This window comes from Manis pentadactyla, chromosome 1 (genome assembly GCF_030020395.1).
Source record: "Manis pentadactyla isolate mManPen7 chromosome 1, mManPen7.hap1, whole genome shotgun sequence".
In the NCBI taxonomy this organism is placed as follows: Eukaryota; Metazoa; Chordata; class Mammalia; order Pholidota; family Manidae; genus Manis; species Manis pentadactyla.
In genome coordinates, this window is record NC_080019.1 from 176981698 (window position 1) to 176999380 (window position 17683).

Below are 17683 nucleotides of genomic sequence, written 5' to 3' on the forward strand. Positions count from 1 at the left end.
GAAAAAGACAAACTCCTGAGGGAAGCACAGGTGGAGGTGGCACAAGAATGCCAGCTGCAAAGCATTGAGGTGAATGTAAGAGAGCTGCTGAAGACTGACCTAGCATTGCTGCAAGACAGTGTAGAAAAGGTAAAGGGTGTAGCAGAGGAGGCACTCGGGGGAGTGGAGAGAAAGGTGCCATCAGCCCCAGAAATGGAGGAGCTGGGGAAGGATGAGGGGGTAGTGCTGGGGGCACTGACCCCTCCTCTATTGAAAGCATGCCCAGTGGTTGTAAAGAAAATAACCCAGCAGCTGAGGGTTCCCCGAGGAAAGGCACAGCCCCCTCCCCAGGTCGTGGAGCACTCTATGCTCCCCCCCATATACTCAGGCTAAAGCAATGAGAACACGGAAAGAAATAAGGTCTGCTACTCACAAGAAGAATGTAAAGGGCCCCGTGAGGGTTATGAGGACCCATATGTGGGTTGATTTAATATGGGAAGGAGCAGATGGAAGGAAATTAGATGGGAAGCCAAATAGGATCTTACTGGAGCTATTGCAACAACTAAAACCAGAGCAACAGTTCCAGCCATTAAGACCAAAAAAGCAGACGTCAGAGACAGCAACAATATCAGCCTGTGTGCCTGCAAGACTTTTTGCTGGAGAGGCTGGAGAACAATGGTCAAGCTTCCTTGCACAGGGACCATTGCAGAGGACGGAGGGTACATAGATTGAGAGGAGAGAATCCTGGAGGGGTGGAGTGTGGATAACATGAAAGTTCCTATGGCCAGGATTCTCACCTGGCTCTGGCTGGCTAGCTCACTGCACACCTGTGGGCAATACATTGCTAGTGACTCTATAAAGAGCTCCGCCCAGTGCTCTGGGTAATACAGTGGCACAGCTGCAAGGCTGCAGGAGAGTAAAGCAGAGGCTGGAGTGGTGGCAGCATTGAGGACAGAGGCCCAGATGATGGCTGTGCAGACAGACAGGCCTAGAGGCAGAGACTGGCTTGCTGCATGCAGACTCGCTCTGAGTGAATAGGATTTTAGTGACTGACCTGCCACCATGGAAATAAAGTTGGGTATAACCCTTTCACCCCAAGAACGTTTTACTGTCATTTTCTTTGGTCACACTGAATCCATAATGAACTTGCCTGATGCTGAAACCCATTGGCAAGACACCAGAACATAATTTCACTCCATCGTTTGCTCCGTGGCTCCCCAAATCCTGGGGTGGTAGGGACTAGTTCCCATGCAGTGCAGATCCAAGTGGACATGGAACACCAAGTGACACTGGCTTTAAGAGATGGCAAGGGAATCTGCCCTATACCAAGAAAATGTTTAGCAAATTTTCCCTCTGCACCTCTGCATTTTCCTGCTCTCAGCTGCCTGTAAGGCCGCTGCCATTCATTTCTACTCTCGCTCTAATGAATTCCTTCTTTGCTGACACTCTTCCAATTCTCGTTCAGAGTCAAAAACCTTCCCCAGTTCAGGTTGAGGTTTCACGTGGTGTGCAGGAAGAGACATCCCAGGCACAGCTGCCCAGTAACAAGTTGATGGGCAAAGCAGGTGATAGGATCTGTTCATTAGCTCAACAAACATTTATCTGAGTAACTGCTGCCTGCTTGGTACTGTACCTCAGGCAAAAAGAAAAGAGATACAGTCTGCCCTGACAGTGGTCAATTTCAAGGGATAATTGAAGGGTAGCAGGATATGCCACTATAGCATAAATATTATTTTGACCTGGAGGCAAATGAAAATCAACAAATGCAGAGAGCAGCCTTCCTGGAGCTTCCCTTATCTGACTAAAAAGCAGAAACTTCTGAGAAATGAGGACTGCCATAAACCCCCTCCCAAGGAAGTTTTATGGCAATGAAGAAGAAGAAAAGTTGGTGCCAAGATGGAATTGTACAAATAACTCCTGTCTTTCATTGGTTCCCCAATATATTTACCTTCCCACAGTTGGCTGCTCTAGGAAACCTGAAACCCTTTTCCTTGCTCCTGTCACTTCTCTACAAATTTATTATACTTTGTTAAGGTGCTATATAAGTCCAAGTTCTAATTTGAGTTTCTCATCATATAAGGTTTCTTCTGTATAATGTATGTTGCACAGGTTAATAAATTGTTTTTAATCTGTTTTTACTTTTTTTTTCAGTCTAATTTTCAGGGCCTGAGCCAATGAATCTAAGTTGGGTAGAGGAAAATGATTTTTTCTTTCCATGTCTTGCCAATGGGTTTCAGCCCCAGGAAAGTTCACTATGGATCCAATATGATTTCATTTTATCTATACCATACAAAGCAAAATAAGTATAATTAAAACACCTAAATATCAGCACCACAATAGAGGTAGAAGGTTTCTAAAAGGTAACTGGAACAGCTGTTAGCTGCTTTAGAAAACCTTGCTGAAGAAAGAGTACTTAACAGAAAATAAAGTTTCTGATACTGAAAACTGATTAAATAAAAAAGAAACTCCCAGGGAAGTGCTTTAGTAAGGGTATGACCATAGAAGAGTGCCTCTTGCTGAATCTAAGGAGCTCTGATGAATCTAGGCCCTTACTTACAAGTGGTGGGCAGTCCCTCCCCCAAATAAACATGGGAAGGGGAAATTACTCTGAGATAATGAGCTCACCACAAAGAGACAGAAATAACCTTTGCAGAAAGACCAGCTATAAAAAAAGCAAGAGAAATTTGTATAAACTATTGCAATTAATAGAAGAGTACAGGTGCTGAAGTCTGGAGTAAACTTGAAATTAAAAAACTTAATAGAACCCAAAGGTTAAGACTGTACTTCATATCCGTCCTGAAACCTCAAACTCAAAACAGCGGAAGGAAACAAACTCATTGTAATTTGAGGTTTAAATAATTTTGGCTTCACAGCTAACCTGTTTTAATGGAAATATTTATAGCTGGTCTGGTTTTATAACACAAAGCAATGGAATTTCTACTTAAAATAGTGGAATATTAATAAGATATCACAGATAAATACTTTTAAGTAGATAAAATCTATAATCCTGGGATACTTTTAAGTAAAGGTTTTAATACAGAAGAGAAGTAAACTGGCATATTTGTTAACTATGAGACTAAATAATTAAAGGTCTGAATTCATGGTATAGAGGTACTTTTAAATGTAGGAAGACAGAGAGCTTAGCATGATATCAGTAAAATCCATAAATAATAAATACTCTGAGTTCACAGCAGAAGGTAAGGTGTGGATAAAGTGAAGGTTCCTGTGGCCAGGATTCTCACCTGGCCCTGGTCGGCTAGTTCACTACACAGGTGTGGGCAATGTGTCATTATTGACTCTACATAAACAGTCCTGCCCAGTGCTCTGGGTAACATGGTGGCACAGCTGCAAGGCGGCAGGAGAGCAGAGCAGAGGCTGGAGTGGTGGCAGCACCGAGGACAGAGACTGGGAATGCTGTGCGGGCAGAGAGACCCAGAGGACGGTTGTGCAGGTAGAGAGACCCAGAGGCAGAGACCAGTTTGCTGCATGCAGAATTGCTCTGAATGGACAGGAGTCTAGTGATTGACCTGCTACCATGGAAATAAAGTTGGGTATAACCCTTTCAACTCCAAGAACTTTCTACTGTCATTTCTTTGGTCACATTGAATCCATAGTGAACTTGCCAGGGGCTGAAACCCATTGGCAAGACATAAGGCTATACCAAGAACATCTCAGATATTTGAATAGAAGAATATACATTGTGACTCTCAAATTTATTTGACCAAAGAAATCCTTTTTAATGTTTTTAAAGAAATAGCTTACAGGATACACAATAAACTTTGAGCAATGCTGGAATGGATTATACATGCCTCTCATGAGTACTATTTACTTAAAAGTATTTGTTGATGTTACTAGATTTATAAATCTTTAAGTGCTAAAAATGTGCTGTATGCATTTTTCCCCCTACCATTTTTTCTAAGTGCCAAGTAATATGCTAAAAATATTTACATCATTTTAATCTTGTGAGGGACATAAACAATTATCTCCATTTTACAGATGGGAAATGTGGAGTTGAGAAGGTGGGGCAATTTGTCCATGGTCATTCAGCCCATCAGTTGCTGGGGTAGGATACAAGCTCAAGTCTGTTTAACTTTCCCAATAGCTAGAATAGCCTCTGGTATATATTATGCACTTGAAATGTTCAAAAAATTAATCCTTGTTTTGCTCCCAGCAAAACTCATTCCCAATAATATTAATAATCTATTTTTAAAGTCTTCTCTGAAGGTTACTTTCATCAATGAAAATATCCACTAAGGGACAAAGTTAGCCAGAGTGGCTCCAATATCTACCACCACCCATCCAAATTCTTAGCAGCAATGGAAAGAAAATATACGTACACAACTGACTTAGCTCCTAGATGATTTATAATAAAGTAGAGCTATCTCTGCTATCTTGTGCAGCTTAACTAAAGCTAAACTATAGTTCACTATTTTGAAACATTTTTATGACCGAGAAATGCAGCTGCAGTTATTAAAAGAAGTTTCGGTGTTCTTAAAAAAAAATCAGTATCTAGAATATGCAAGTTTCACTTTAAGTGAACTAAAATTTAACTTTAAGGTTGCATGAAAAATCACCTCTAGGATGGCTCCACTTTATCATTAATGACCTGGGAGCTAAATCATTCCATATGTGTCTATGTGGTCTTTCCATGCCTCTAAGAATCTGGATGGGTCAGTCACATAAAAAACTGGGCCATATCTTCAGTATTTCATTTTTGGTCAATGTGAAATGGAGGTAAATGACAAACTACATTGTATTTCAATGATCTTATTTATCCATGCCATATTTACTAAGGAAAATCATGTTAACATACTTAAACCTTTGTATACTCACAGGTTTTTACCATAATTATAATAACAATTATAGCAATTTTTGGTTTTAAGGTTTAATAAGGTAACTGACTATTACTGACTTCAATTGTAGACTTAGCTCAGAAAAGACTTATCAAGTAAATAGTTGATAAGTTGATACGTTTGTTACCTCAGATTCCTGTCTTACTTTAAGTCCTTTACTGTGGAAGTACATCTGGTTACTGGTACTCAGAAAGTGCTTCGGGGTGCTCATATTCAGAACAAAATGAAAGCAAGAGAAAAGAAGCAGCTGAAGGATCAAGATGGTGGACAGGAGGATCCTGAGCTCACCTTCTCCCACAAACACAGCAAGGCTAAATCTACCTAATAGAGCAAATTTCTCCATAAATGGCCTGAAGACTAGCAAAACAGCTGTTCTACAGCTAAAGATACAAAGAAAAAGCCACATTGAGAAGGGGTGGAGGAGCAGAGATGCAGTGTGTCAGAACTCACACACTTCTGGCACTAACCTACAGTGGGAGGGTTATCACAGGTGCAGAGGTCCTGCCTGAGGCATGAGCAGTTCAAGCCCCACACTCAGTACCCCCACCCCAGGGATCTGCAGTGGGAAGATGAGCCTATACAAGGTCTGGTTTTGAAAATTAGGGGGCTTAACTCTGGGAAGGATTATAAGAAACTGACACATGCACAAACTGACTCGCTCCAAAACCCAGCACAGAGGCAGCAGTTTGAAAATTGTCTGAGCCGCACAAAGATTTACTGACTACATTTTGGGTGTGTGCTGAAAGAACAGGGATCTGTAGGAACTTTCTCTGGAAACAGAAGTGCTAGTGGGTGCCATTTCTGACACTGCCCATCTTCCTAGAACTTCTAGCCCTACCCTGGCATTTCCCAGTGGACATTAACCTGCCCAACCCAGTCTTCCCAGCAGATGCCCTTCCAAAGTGGCTCCTGACCCTGGACCCACAGAACCTGGTTGATGACCTTAGCTGGGACTGGCACTCTACCACAAAGTGACTCCTGCCCCACCACACCCAGTGTGCAGCCTCAGCCTACACCAGCATCCCACACAAAGTGAATCTTGCCTTAGGTAGGGGCAGCCCTGCCCACCAGTAAGCCTCCAACAGTTGCAGGCCAGCCAAAATGGTAGGATACACTCAGCCTACACAGGACAAAGCTGGGTCTGGGATTGTGCTTTTGAGCTCCACAAGACACTTTTTACATAAAGCCACTCATTCAAGACTGGGAGATATGGCTGATCTACCTAATACATAGAAACTAACATAGAAGTCAGGCAAAATGAGGAGACAGAGGAATATGTTCCAAATGGAAGGACAAGACAAAGCCAAAAAAAAAAAAAAAACTAAATGAAATGAGATAAGTAAATTTACCTGATAGGGAGTTGAAAGTAATGGTCATAAAGATGCTCACCGAACCCAGTAGAAGAATGAACACAGTGAGAACTTCAACAAAGAGATAGAAAATATAAAAAAGAACCAATCAGAGCTGAAGATTAACAATAAGTGTAATGAAAAACAGACTAGACAGAATCAACAGCAGATTTGAGGATGCAGAAGAATAGATCAGCAACTGGGAAAATAGGGTAATGAAAAATACCCAAGCTGAACAGCAAAAAAGAAAAAGAGGATACTCTAGGACATCAAGAGTACTAATATTTCATTATAGGGGTCACAGAGAGAGAATAGTGAGAGAAAGGGGCAGAATACTCATTTGAAGAAATGATAGCTGAAAACTTTCCCAACAGGAGGAAAGAAACAGACATCCAGGTCCAGGAAGCATGGAGAGCCCCAAATAAGATGAACCAAAAACCACACCAAGACACATAGTAATGAAGATGTCAAAAATGAAAGATAGAGAATCTTAAAAGCAGCACGAGATAGGCAACTAGTTACTTACAACTACTTACTTATTACTACTTACACATAAGACTATGGGCTAATTTTTTTAGCAGAAACTTTGCAGGGCAGAAGGAAGTGGTACAATATATTCAAAGTGCTGAAAGGAAAAAACCTACAACCAAAAATACTCTATCCAGCAAGATGATCATTCAGAATTGAAAGAGAGAGAGTTTCCCAAACAAATAATAGTTAAAAGTAGTTCAACACTACAAAGTGACCTTACAAGAAATATTAAAGGACGTAACTAGAAGTAAGAAAATTATGAAAAAAGTCTGTTGGTAAAAGCAGACATATAGTAATGGGTAGAACAACTACTTATAAAGCTAGTATGAAGGTAAAGACAAAAGTTGTCAAATTAACTATATCTACAATAATTATTAAGGGATACACAAAATAGAAATATGTAAAATATGACATCAAAACATAAAATGGGGTGTGGGAAAAACAGTGCTTTTAGAATGTATCTGAACTTAAGTGACTATCAATCTAATGGTCTGCTTAACCGTCTGTGCTCTCTCTCTATGTATACATACACACACACACACACACACACACATATGGTGCTGTATGAACCTCATGGTAACCACAAACCAAAAACCTGTAATAGATAACAAAAAATAAAGAGAAAGTCTTTTTTCTCTTTCTTGAAATGACTTTCAAACACTAAAATCATTCTCACAAGAAAAGAGAGGAAGAGAAGACAGGACCAGAGAAGAATGACAAAACCAATCAGAAAATGTTCAAAATGGCAGTAAATACATACCTATGAATAATTACTTTAAATGTAAATGACTAAATGCTCCAATCAAAAGACACAGAGCAACTGAATGGAAAAAAGAATAAGACCCATATGTATGCTAACTATAAGAGACTCCCTTTAGACCTAAAGACACACAGAGATTGAAAGAAGTGAAGGGATGAAGAAAGATATTCCATACAATTACAGACAAAAAAAAGCTAGCATAGCAATACTTAAGACAAATTAGAATTTAAAACAAAGACTATAACAAGAGACAAAGAAGAGAATTGCATAATGATAAAGGGATCAACCCAACAAGAAGCTACAACTTTAAATATCTCTGCAGTCAACATTGGAGCACCTAAATACAAAAGGAAATATTAACAGACATAAAGGGAGAAATTTAATAGTAAAACAACAATAATAAGAGACTTCAACACCTCATTTACATTAATGGATAGATCACCCAGACAGATAATCAGTAAACAGTGGTTCTGCATGACACATTAGACCAGATGAACTTGACAGATACATACAGAACATTCCATCCCAAACCAGCAGAATACACACTCTTTTCAAGTGCACATGGAACATTCTCCAGGATAGATCACATGTTAGACCACAAAACCACCAAAAGGTGAGGAAGAAATCAAAGAATCAAAAAATACCTTGAGACAAATAAAAACATAAACATAATGTTCCAAAATATATGGGACACAGCCAAGGCAGTTCTAAGAGGAAAGTTTATAGCAATACAGGCCTACCTCAAGAAATAAGAAATTTCTCAAATTAACAATTTAACCTAGGGAAAAAAATCTAATGAGAATAAAAACAATCAACCTAAAATTAGCAGAAGAAAGGAAATAAAGATCATAGTGGAAATTAAAGGTGTTAAAAAAGCAATAGAAAACATCAAAGAAACTAAGAACTGGTGCCTTGAAAAGATCAACAAAACTGATAAACCTTTAATCAGACTGATTAAAAAGAAGAGGACTCAAATAAAATCAGAAATGAAAGAAGAGAAATACAGAAATACATTGCATTATAAGAAATTTACTATGAAAAATTATGTATCAACAAATTAGACAACCTAGAAGAAATGGAGAAAGTCCTAGAAACACACAATCTTCAAAGACTGAATCAGAAAGAAATAGAAAATCTGTCAGACTGATTATCAGTAATGCAACTGAACCAATAATCAAAAAACTCCCAATAAACAAATTACCAGAATGAGACCACTTAGTAGGTGAATTCTATTGAACATATAAAGAAGAGCTAACACCTGTCCAACTCAAACTATTCCAAAAAATTGAAGAGGAAGGAACACTTCTATATTCATTCTATGAGGCCAGCATTGTCCTGATACCAAAAACAAAGATACTACAAAAAGAGAAAATTACAGGTCAATACCCCTGATGAACACAGATGCAAAGATCCTCAATAAAATATCAGCATACCAAATTCAACAATATACTAAAAGGATCAGTCACCATGATCAAACAAGATTTACTGTAGGGATGCAGGGTGGTTCAACATCTGTGAATCAAACATGATACACCACTAACAAAATGAAGGATAACAATCACATGATCATCTCAATAGACACAGAAAAAGCATTTGACAGAATTCAATATCTACTTATAATAAAAATCTCAACTAAGTGGGCATGGGGTAACAAATTTCAACATAATAATGACCATGTATGACAAACCCACAGCTAACAGCATAGTCAATGGTGAACAGCTGAAAATTTTTCCCCTAAGATTAGGAATAAGGCAAGAATGCCCAGTATCAGCACATTTATTCAAAACAGTACTAGAAGAGTAACATCACAGATTAAGAGAAGGAAAAAGAAATAAATGGAATCCAAATTGGTAAGGAAGAAGTAAAACTATCTCTATTTGCAGATGACATGACACTATACACAGAAAACCCTAAGGACTCCACCAAAAAACTACTAGAACTAATAAACGAATTCAGTAAAGTTGCAGGATACAAAATTAATATACACTAATAATGAACTACCAGAAAGAGCATTTAAGAAAACAATTCCATCTACAAATGCATAAAAAATAATAAAATACCTAGGAATAAATTAAACCAAGGAGGAGAAAGACCTGTACTCTGAAAACTATAACACTGATGAAAGAAACTGAAGATGACACAAATAAATGGAAAGATATACTATGCTAATGGGTTAGAAGAACTAATAATATTGTTAAAATGTCCATAGTAACCAAAGCAATCTACAAATTCAATGCAGTCCCTACCAAAACACCAATGGCATTTTTCACAGAACTAGAGCAAATAATCCTAAAACTTACATGGAACCACAAAAGACCCCACATAGCCAAAGCAATCTTGAGAAAAGAGAACAATGCTGGCAGTATCCGACACCCAGACTTCAAAATATACTACAAAGCTAAGTAATCAAAACAGTGTTGTACTGGCAAAAAGACAGAAACATAGATCAATGAAACAGAAAAGACAGTCCACAGAAATAAACCCATGCTTATATGGTCAACTGATATATTACAACAGAGGGAAGAATATATACTAGGGGAAAAGATAGTCTCTTTAACAAATGGTGTTGACAAAACTGGAGAGCTACATGCAAAAGAATGGAACTGGGCCATTGTCTTAAGCCGTATACAAAACTAATTTCAAAATGGATTAAAGACCTAAATGTAGGACCTGAATCCATAAAATTCCTAGAACAGACAGTAAACTCTTGGACATTGGTCTTAGCAATAGATTTTTGGACTTGTCTCCTCAGGCAACAAAAGCAAAAATAAACAGTTGGGACTATATCAAGAAAAAAGCTTTTGCATAGCAGCAGATACCATCAACAAAATGAAAAGAGAATTTACTGAATGAGAATTTATTTGCAAATGATGTATCTGATAAGATCCAAAATATATAAAGAACTCATACAACTCAACACCAAAGAAAAATAGCAATTAAAAAACAGGCAGAGGATCTGAATATACATTTACCAAAGAAAACATACAGATGGCCAATGGACATGAAAAGATCCTCAATATCACTAATCATTAGGGAAATGCAAATAAAAACCACAAGGAGATATCACTTCACAGCTGTCAGAATGGCTATTATCAAAAAGACAAGAAATAAGTGTTGGTGAGGATGTGGAAAAAAGAGAACCCTTTCACTGTTGGTGGGAATGTACACTGGTACAGCCACTATGGAAAACTGTATGTAGGGTCCTCAAAAAATTTAAAATAGAAATACCTTAAAGCCCAGGAAATCCATTTCTGGGTATTTTCCAAAGAAAATGAAAACACTAATTGGAAAAGATAAATGCACCCCTGTGTTTATCGAGGCATTATTTATAATAGTCAAGATATGGAAGCAACTTAAGTGTCCATTGGTAAATGAATGGGTAAAGAATATGTGATTATGTATACACACACACAAATACATACATGTCAACAACACGGATGAACCTAGAGGGTATTATGCTAAATAAAATAAGTTACAAAAAGAAATACTGTATGATTTCACTTAAATGTGGAATCAAAAAAACAAAACACAACAAACAGAACAGACTCACAAATACATGAACAAACTGGTGGTTTCTAGAGGGGAGAGGGTGGGAGGATGGAAAAAATAAGAGAAAGGGATTAAGAGGTACAAACTTCCAGTTATAAAATAAGTTAAGTCATGGGGATGTAAAAAGGCATAGGGAATATAGAGAATTGTACTGTAATAACTGTGTGGTGACAGATGGTAACTAGACGTATTGTGGTAATCATTTCATAATGTATGTAAATGTCAAATCACTATATTGTATACCTGAAACTAATATAATATTCTATGTCAACTACACTTCAATGAAAAAAAAGGTTAAAGAAACAGATTACAAAATTGAAAAAAAAAGACCCATTAAATTTTCAGCCAGCTCTATTCTAATGAGATATTTCTAGTGCTCTCAGATCATCATTCCTCTCATCCAACTTTTTACCTGAAACTCCTCTGCAAAGTTATCACAGCAGATGGAAGCTTCTTTAATCTCTTTCTAGTTTGGAAACCCTTCCAATAAGCTTGAATCAAGCAAACTGCTTGATGTAGTTTCTGAAATTAAAAGCCAGAATTAATCTAGAGACATCGCTAAGAAAATATTTTTTAGAAGTTTACCTCTTAAAAGTATCAGGCATAAGCAAGTATTAACTTCCATCACTAATAAATTGGGCAGGAGGCAAACATTTTCATAGGCCCAGGAAAGGGAAGGCCAAGGCATACTAAACCCAACCTCCCAACGGAGGTACATTAGGCTCTGGCAATTTCTAGAATGTATTCAGAATAGAGCCTGATTAGCTCCAAATTCTTCCTGATTAATCTCACCTCCACTCCCTTTACAAAGATTTCATAGTTCTATTTACTTACTGCTTTACCCTCTTTGCTTCACTTCTTATGCCTGGCCTCATTTATTCAAGGATTCAAGGGTAAGAACTTTTTGTATAGGCAAAGTGCAAAAAAAGGCTCGGGGGTTAAAAATTCAGCCTATAAATAATGCCTTCCCCATCAAACTATAGTTGCTCTCAATGTTAGAGGGAAGTAAGTACAAAAAGAGGGAGAGAGAGCAAAGAAAAAAATTTAAGAGGCCACCATTCTCCGATATTTTGAATGTAATATGTTCAATGAAATGTTAGCAAATATCATGCAAACTGGTTTTATAATTTAATACCTGATCTTCTATTTCCTGAGATATCTTTGGGCTTAAAAGGCCAATGAGCTGTCTAAGTTCTTGACTGAACTCTGTCCCAGGCTCCTGCTTATACAGTAGGCTTGTAAGCCCTGAAATGGAATAACAAAGGTACAACTATTAATAATAAAATATGATGTTATCTAATCAGTATATTAACTTGAGGTTAAAGTTTTTATATACTCACTTGTGAAACCTGATGCAAAACCTGTCTAGTAAATCTCTAATTTAAAAAAGGTTAAGCAGAATCATTGTGATAGGTCAAATAGAGATATAAAATATTTTTTTGTTTGAACCCAAATACCTTAAACTTTTTAGAAAAGATCATGCATACTGAGTAAATGCTTACTCTTTGAAAGTACTTAAACAGGTTATTATTAGTCATTATTATAGGAAGTTATTAAATAAAAATGTACACTAATGTATGTAATTTGGGGCAACTCAGTAGTTCTTGAACAAATATTGTTAAGAGAAGTGCTGTAACACTAAAATACTGCATTTTCATACCAAAATAAAACAGAGTAGTAATATGAGGTACAAAGTAAGTACTATTTCCAAGGCATGTTGGAATGATTTATTATAATTTATGTATTCAATCTAAATAAGCAGGTAAAATGGCCTTGGACTGTACAACTGCAGAAGCCACTATACAGATATTTCTTTACCTTTTATTCTCTTTAAGACTCAAGTTTCCAGAACTATTAATAATTATAAAGTATCTTGAGAAAATGGAACAATTCTACTATTGAAAAAAGAAAGGGAGATGGATTGTTAGAGTGAAATTTCTTTATAATGAACTTTATTGGACATTCACATTTCTATAGAAGAAATCTAATTACAGAATTTAAAAATGTCTATCTAGCACAGTATCAACTAGAGAGTTCTATTACTGGTACTTTCCCTCTCTACTCATATAATATCAAATAATGACAATGTTCAGTAATGGCTGATGCAAGGTAAGCTACTCAAGTGCCTTCAAAATCATCAAGAATGATTAAAGGCTACTGTAATACTTTTGGTATTAAATGCATCACATTATACTCTAATCTTTAAAATTTTTCATATAACCCTGTATTAATAAATATATTTAATAAGCAAGAAACCTATTTCCTGACATGTTGAATAAGAAAATATACTGTTAGGAATTCATGGCTCTGGCTAGCAAAGAAATAAAACAAAGTTAACATATAACTTCCATTGGCAATTAGAAAAAAAAAAAGACACTATCCGTGTGATGTTGGGTAAATTATCTAATTTTTCCATACCTGTTTCCACTGCTATAAAATGAGAATAGGAATAAATACCTCACAGGGTTGTTATGAAGACTGTTTTAATGCACATAATGTAGAATGATATGTTACATAGTAAATGCTCAAGTAAATGAAAGCTAATAAATGGGGATGGTAATATACTTAGCCCTTTCCTCCCCAAAATATCTGAACTTTTACTCACAACCACGTTTGCTGGAGGTGAGGAAGATTTTTGTTTGTTTTTGAGGAAAGTCAGAGAAGGAGTGAAAGAGTAATTATGAATTGGTGTAAAGTTCAAAAGGGTTGTCAATCTCTTGAGCACAGCTCTATTTTCTCCAGTGAAGTTATTAGTCTTCATAAGTTCACTAGTCTTTCTGTTCATTATTTTACTACACTATATAGTATATTCAATACACAACTTTTTTGTCAGAGAGGGAGTATATATTCATTGTAACCTCATCAACAAAGCACCATATGTCATCTGTTGAGAAATAAAGATAGCTTGATTACAAAGAATTTTTACTGAATTGCAATCTGTTGTAATAGGGTTTTATCTGCACACTTCAGTTGACTTTTTCAAACATAGATATTTTGTTTTGTTTCCCATAAACCATCAATTAAAAAAATCTTTTTAAGAATCTCAAGAAAAGAAAGAATATATACACTACCTTTGTAGCATGCACTTAGTCTCAGTAAAATTAAAATTTCCTGATGGGATTCAGCCATCAACAGTAGGAGCTTTGCAGCAGTACTTCTTATGACTGGACTAGGGGTTGACAAAAGCTTGAGAACAATCTCATCTAAAATTGAATGCAGGGTTCTTCTTTCTATTCTCAGTAAATCACCACTAATAGAACAATATAAAGAGATGAAGAGTATACCATTACTAATTGATGTATAGGTATCATAACAAATTAAATAAAAGGTTCAGCAACTTGATGTTTAACTGTGGTCTGATCCAAGAAGATAACCCATATTTTAAAAGTATACCTTAGTTCTAAGAATGCATCACATTAAATCAATGAATATTTATTGAATTTTTGCTGTGTGCAAGGCACCATGCTAGGTAAAATAGGGGAATACAAAGTAGCCAAAGGCCCTCTCCTTAAAAAAATCTGCAATCAAATTGCAGAGGAAAGATAAAGGTACAAAATATTACATAGAAGATTCAAAAGCTTCAAGGCAACAAAAAGAGGAAAATCACAAGACAGTACATGGTTCATTGCTTAATGATGTATGAAGACAAAAACACTATATTCAATGAAAACTTATCTGAAACTTACAAATGGTCAGAAGGGATTATGGGGTGTACTTTAACACATCCCCTTAAGCAATATGTGATTTTTTAGGGACATGTACTTTTTGACTATCTATTTACTATTGATTAAAATATTTTCCAATTCTGTAAAAGTAGAGGTTGGCTTGTAGAAAATGAGTAATGGCCACGACTCCTATCTGAAAACAATGCAAACAGATTCTCACTCAATATAAATGACTTTTGTTGACTAGAAAAAGGAAACCATAAAGGTTACTATCTACTGTTTTATAAGACATTAATCAGTTTATCTATTATGAATTCATTTCTACATCCCTATGACAAACTAACTCTGTTAAGTCTCCCTTCCTCAAATTCTCCTTTGAACCTATCTATATAATTATCTTACCAGTTCCCTCATTAACTAATGAGTTGAATAAAATTTTTGATCAGTTAATTTTATTTGCTTAAGAGTCATGTTTTTAATTTCTTGAAAATTGTAGTTCAGCAATGGCCAAAATGATTTTAAGAGAAAAAGAGATCAGTATCCTATCCTAAGTTAGAAATCACGGATACAAAGAGACTTTAAAGGTCATCCAACCAAAAATGTAGGAATCTTTGTGACACCTTTTCCTGTACCACCTTGGCTCTTACGCTGTACCCTGTGCCTAGTATGCCCACCCCTTTCCCTTGTACCATTCAGTGTTATCACGCTATTCAAAACTCAGGTCAAAAACATGCTCATTTCTGGAGGTCTTCCAGATATATCCCTAACTCAATCTGATCATTTGTTTACTCTATATCCCACAATAAAGGTTATACTATATTGCAAAACACTAACTGGTTTAAATGTTTTTAATTGCTCTTTAATATCCTAACCCTAAAAATCATCTTCTGTAGAACACTACCTACCTACCATCTTATCTTTCTGCATCTCTTCTCATTGAAACTTTCCTATCTCTACTTTCTCACCTCCCATTTATTTCTCAAATCACTTCATTTGGTTTTCTGACCACTACTTTACTAAAACTGTCGTTGATAAGTATCTCATCAATACAACTTCGCAAATGCCAAGTGCTTATTTTCCTTGACCTCTCTATCTGTACCTGATATTCTCTACCTTGTCAGCTTCTGTGCTACAATGCTCTTCTGGTACTCCCCTCCATCTTCTACCCACAGCTTTCTGATCATTCCTTCTCGTTCTTCACTTCTCCAGGATTCCATTTTCAGTCCATTTTCTTTTTCACTTTATTCATATTTCCCACTGAACTCATCTTCTCTCATGTTTCTAACTATCATTATAGACTGATTACTCAGCAATCTATAACTTGAGTCCAGATCTCTTCCAGAAGTTAGTTTGTCTATTCACCAATGAACACTTAAGTTCATTAAGTGTTCATTAAGGCTCAGTAAAGTCTTATCTTTGGTTTTATAAATAAAGCTGCTATGAACATCTGTGTACAAGTCTTTGCATGGGCTCTTATTCCACTGCCTATTGAATATATCTATTTATGTTCAACAAAATCAACACTGAATTCATCATGTCTCCCTAATCCAACTGCTTATATTATTGTTTTGGTTATACCACTATCTATTTAATCACCAAATAGAGAAAACTTGGTGCCATACCTGAATGAACCACTTATTTTATCCCTATCAAAATGCTCAAGTGGAGCTGTTTTGTTCTCCCTGGACTCTCAGTTCTATCTCTTCAACTCAGCCTGGTGGATATACCCTTCTGCACCACAGCCTGAAAACTCTCAATGCTATTTCTCCCTGGGAAATTGTTAGGTTCACTTCGTTCATTTCTTTTTCTCAGTGCTCACTTTCTTTCACTGACTGAAGTTTGGTTTCTTGAAAACTGTTGTTTTATATGTTGCCTGGTGTTTATTTTTCTCAAGTAGTAGGGTAAATCCACTTTTGTTATTCCATCTCAATCACAAAGGGAAGTGAAGTCCTGATGATTTCAATTTTGTTTTGTTTTGTTTTTTGTTTTAAAAACATTTGCAGTTTCTATATTTGGGTTACATACAATAAAACGTGCAAATCTTAGTGTACACCTTAATGAATTGTGACATATGCATATGCTCATGTAACCATCACCCAGATCAAGGTATCAAGTATTGTAATTTTTTTTCTTTGGTTTAAAAAACCCATTCATTTTAAAATCCATTTGGTGCCAGTGCCTAAGGCTAAGATACTGTCACTATGGTGGCTTCTACTAATTTCCTTCTTTATCTAGAGTTTTTGTCCCCCTTAAAACTTTCCCCAAACAGTGACCAGAGTGATATGTGACATATAATCTGCCCATTTTCATACACTTAATTCTTTCATGGTCTCCACTGCCTGTATACAGTATAAGACTTCATTTCCTTAACACAGCATATAAGCTCTTCATGACTTAAGTTTGTAGAACTTATTAGGTACCTTTACATACCAAACTTCAAATTCCAGCAACAATAAATTTTACCTACTTTGCACCCTCAGCATGTTGTTTCTTGTCTCAGTGCATTTGCTTGTGTTGTTACCTCTGCCTAGAAATACTGCTTTCTTTCCTTCCTCCCTGGCTGATTTTTCAGCCTTAGGCTTTCATCTCAGGTGTTACCTAATCCAGGAACCATTACCCCTCAGTTTGGGTTAGAAGCTCCTTTAACATTTGTGCAATCTTTAACATTTTAGTTTATATACTGTAATTATGTTCATATGTTTCTTCCACTATACCATAAGCTATTTGAAGATATTGTTTGTATCTTAATCTTTGTAAACTTTGTAAACCCAGTAACAGACATATACTTGGCACATGAAAGATGCTTATAAATCTATACTGAACTGAAAGAAAAAATTATTTAAACTGTGTATACTCTGCTTTTCTACTTTAACCTGGCAAAATCACCTATTTCTTCTTTGCCTTTTATAGCACCTGGCAAAATATTGAGCTTGCAGTTTGCCATACATGCCACCTATGATTAAGTATTTTTTATTGTGATCCCAATATTTTTCTTCA

General features: G+C 36.3%; 1 protein-coding gene across 4 annotated transcripts in view; it reads right to left on the minus strand.

The window, feature by feature from the left end:
• IQCB1 (IQ motif containing B1) overlaps positions 1–17683 on the minus strand; it is a 46375-nt gene that overhangs the window by 19499 nt on the left and 9193 nt on the right. For 2 of the 4 annotated variants that reach the window (XM_036883403.2, XM_036883404.2), the window contains exons 8-10: positions 14093–14271; positions 12157–12266; positions 11434–11543 (exon numbers count right to left, since the gene is read on the minus strand). The exons of 1 other annotated variant lie outside the window; for it this stretch is intronic. In XM_036883403.2, the coding sequence (XP_036739298.2) occupies positions 11434–11543; positions 12157–12266; positions 14093–14271 (399 nt within the window). The remainder of the gene's footprint in view (positions 1–11433; positions 11544–12156; positions 12267–14092; positions 14272–17683) is intronic. One more of the 4 variants, XM_036883406.2, reaches the window with a different exon arrangement.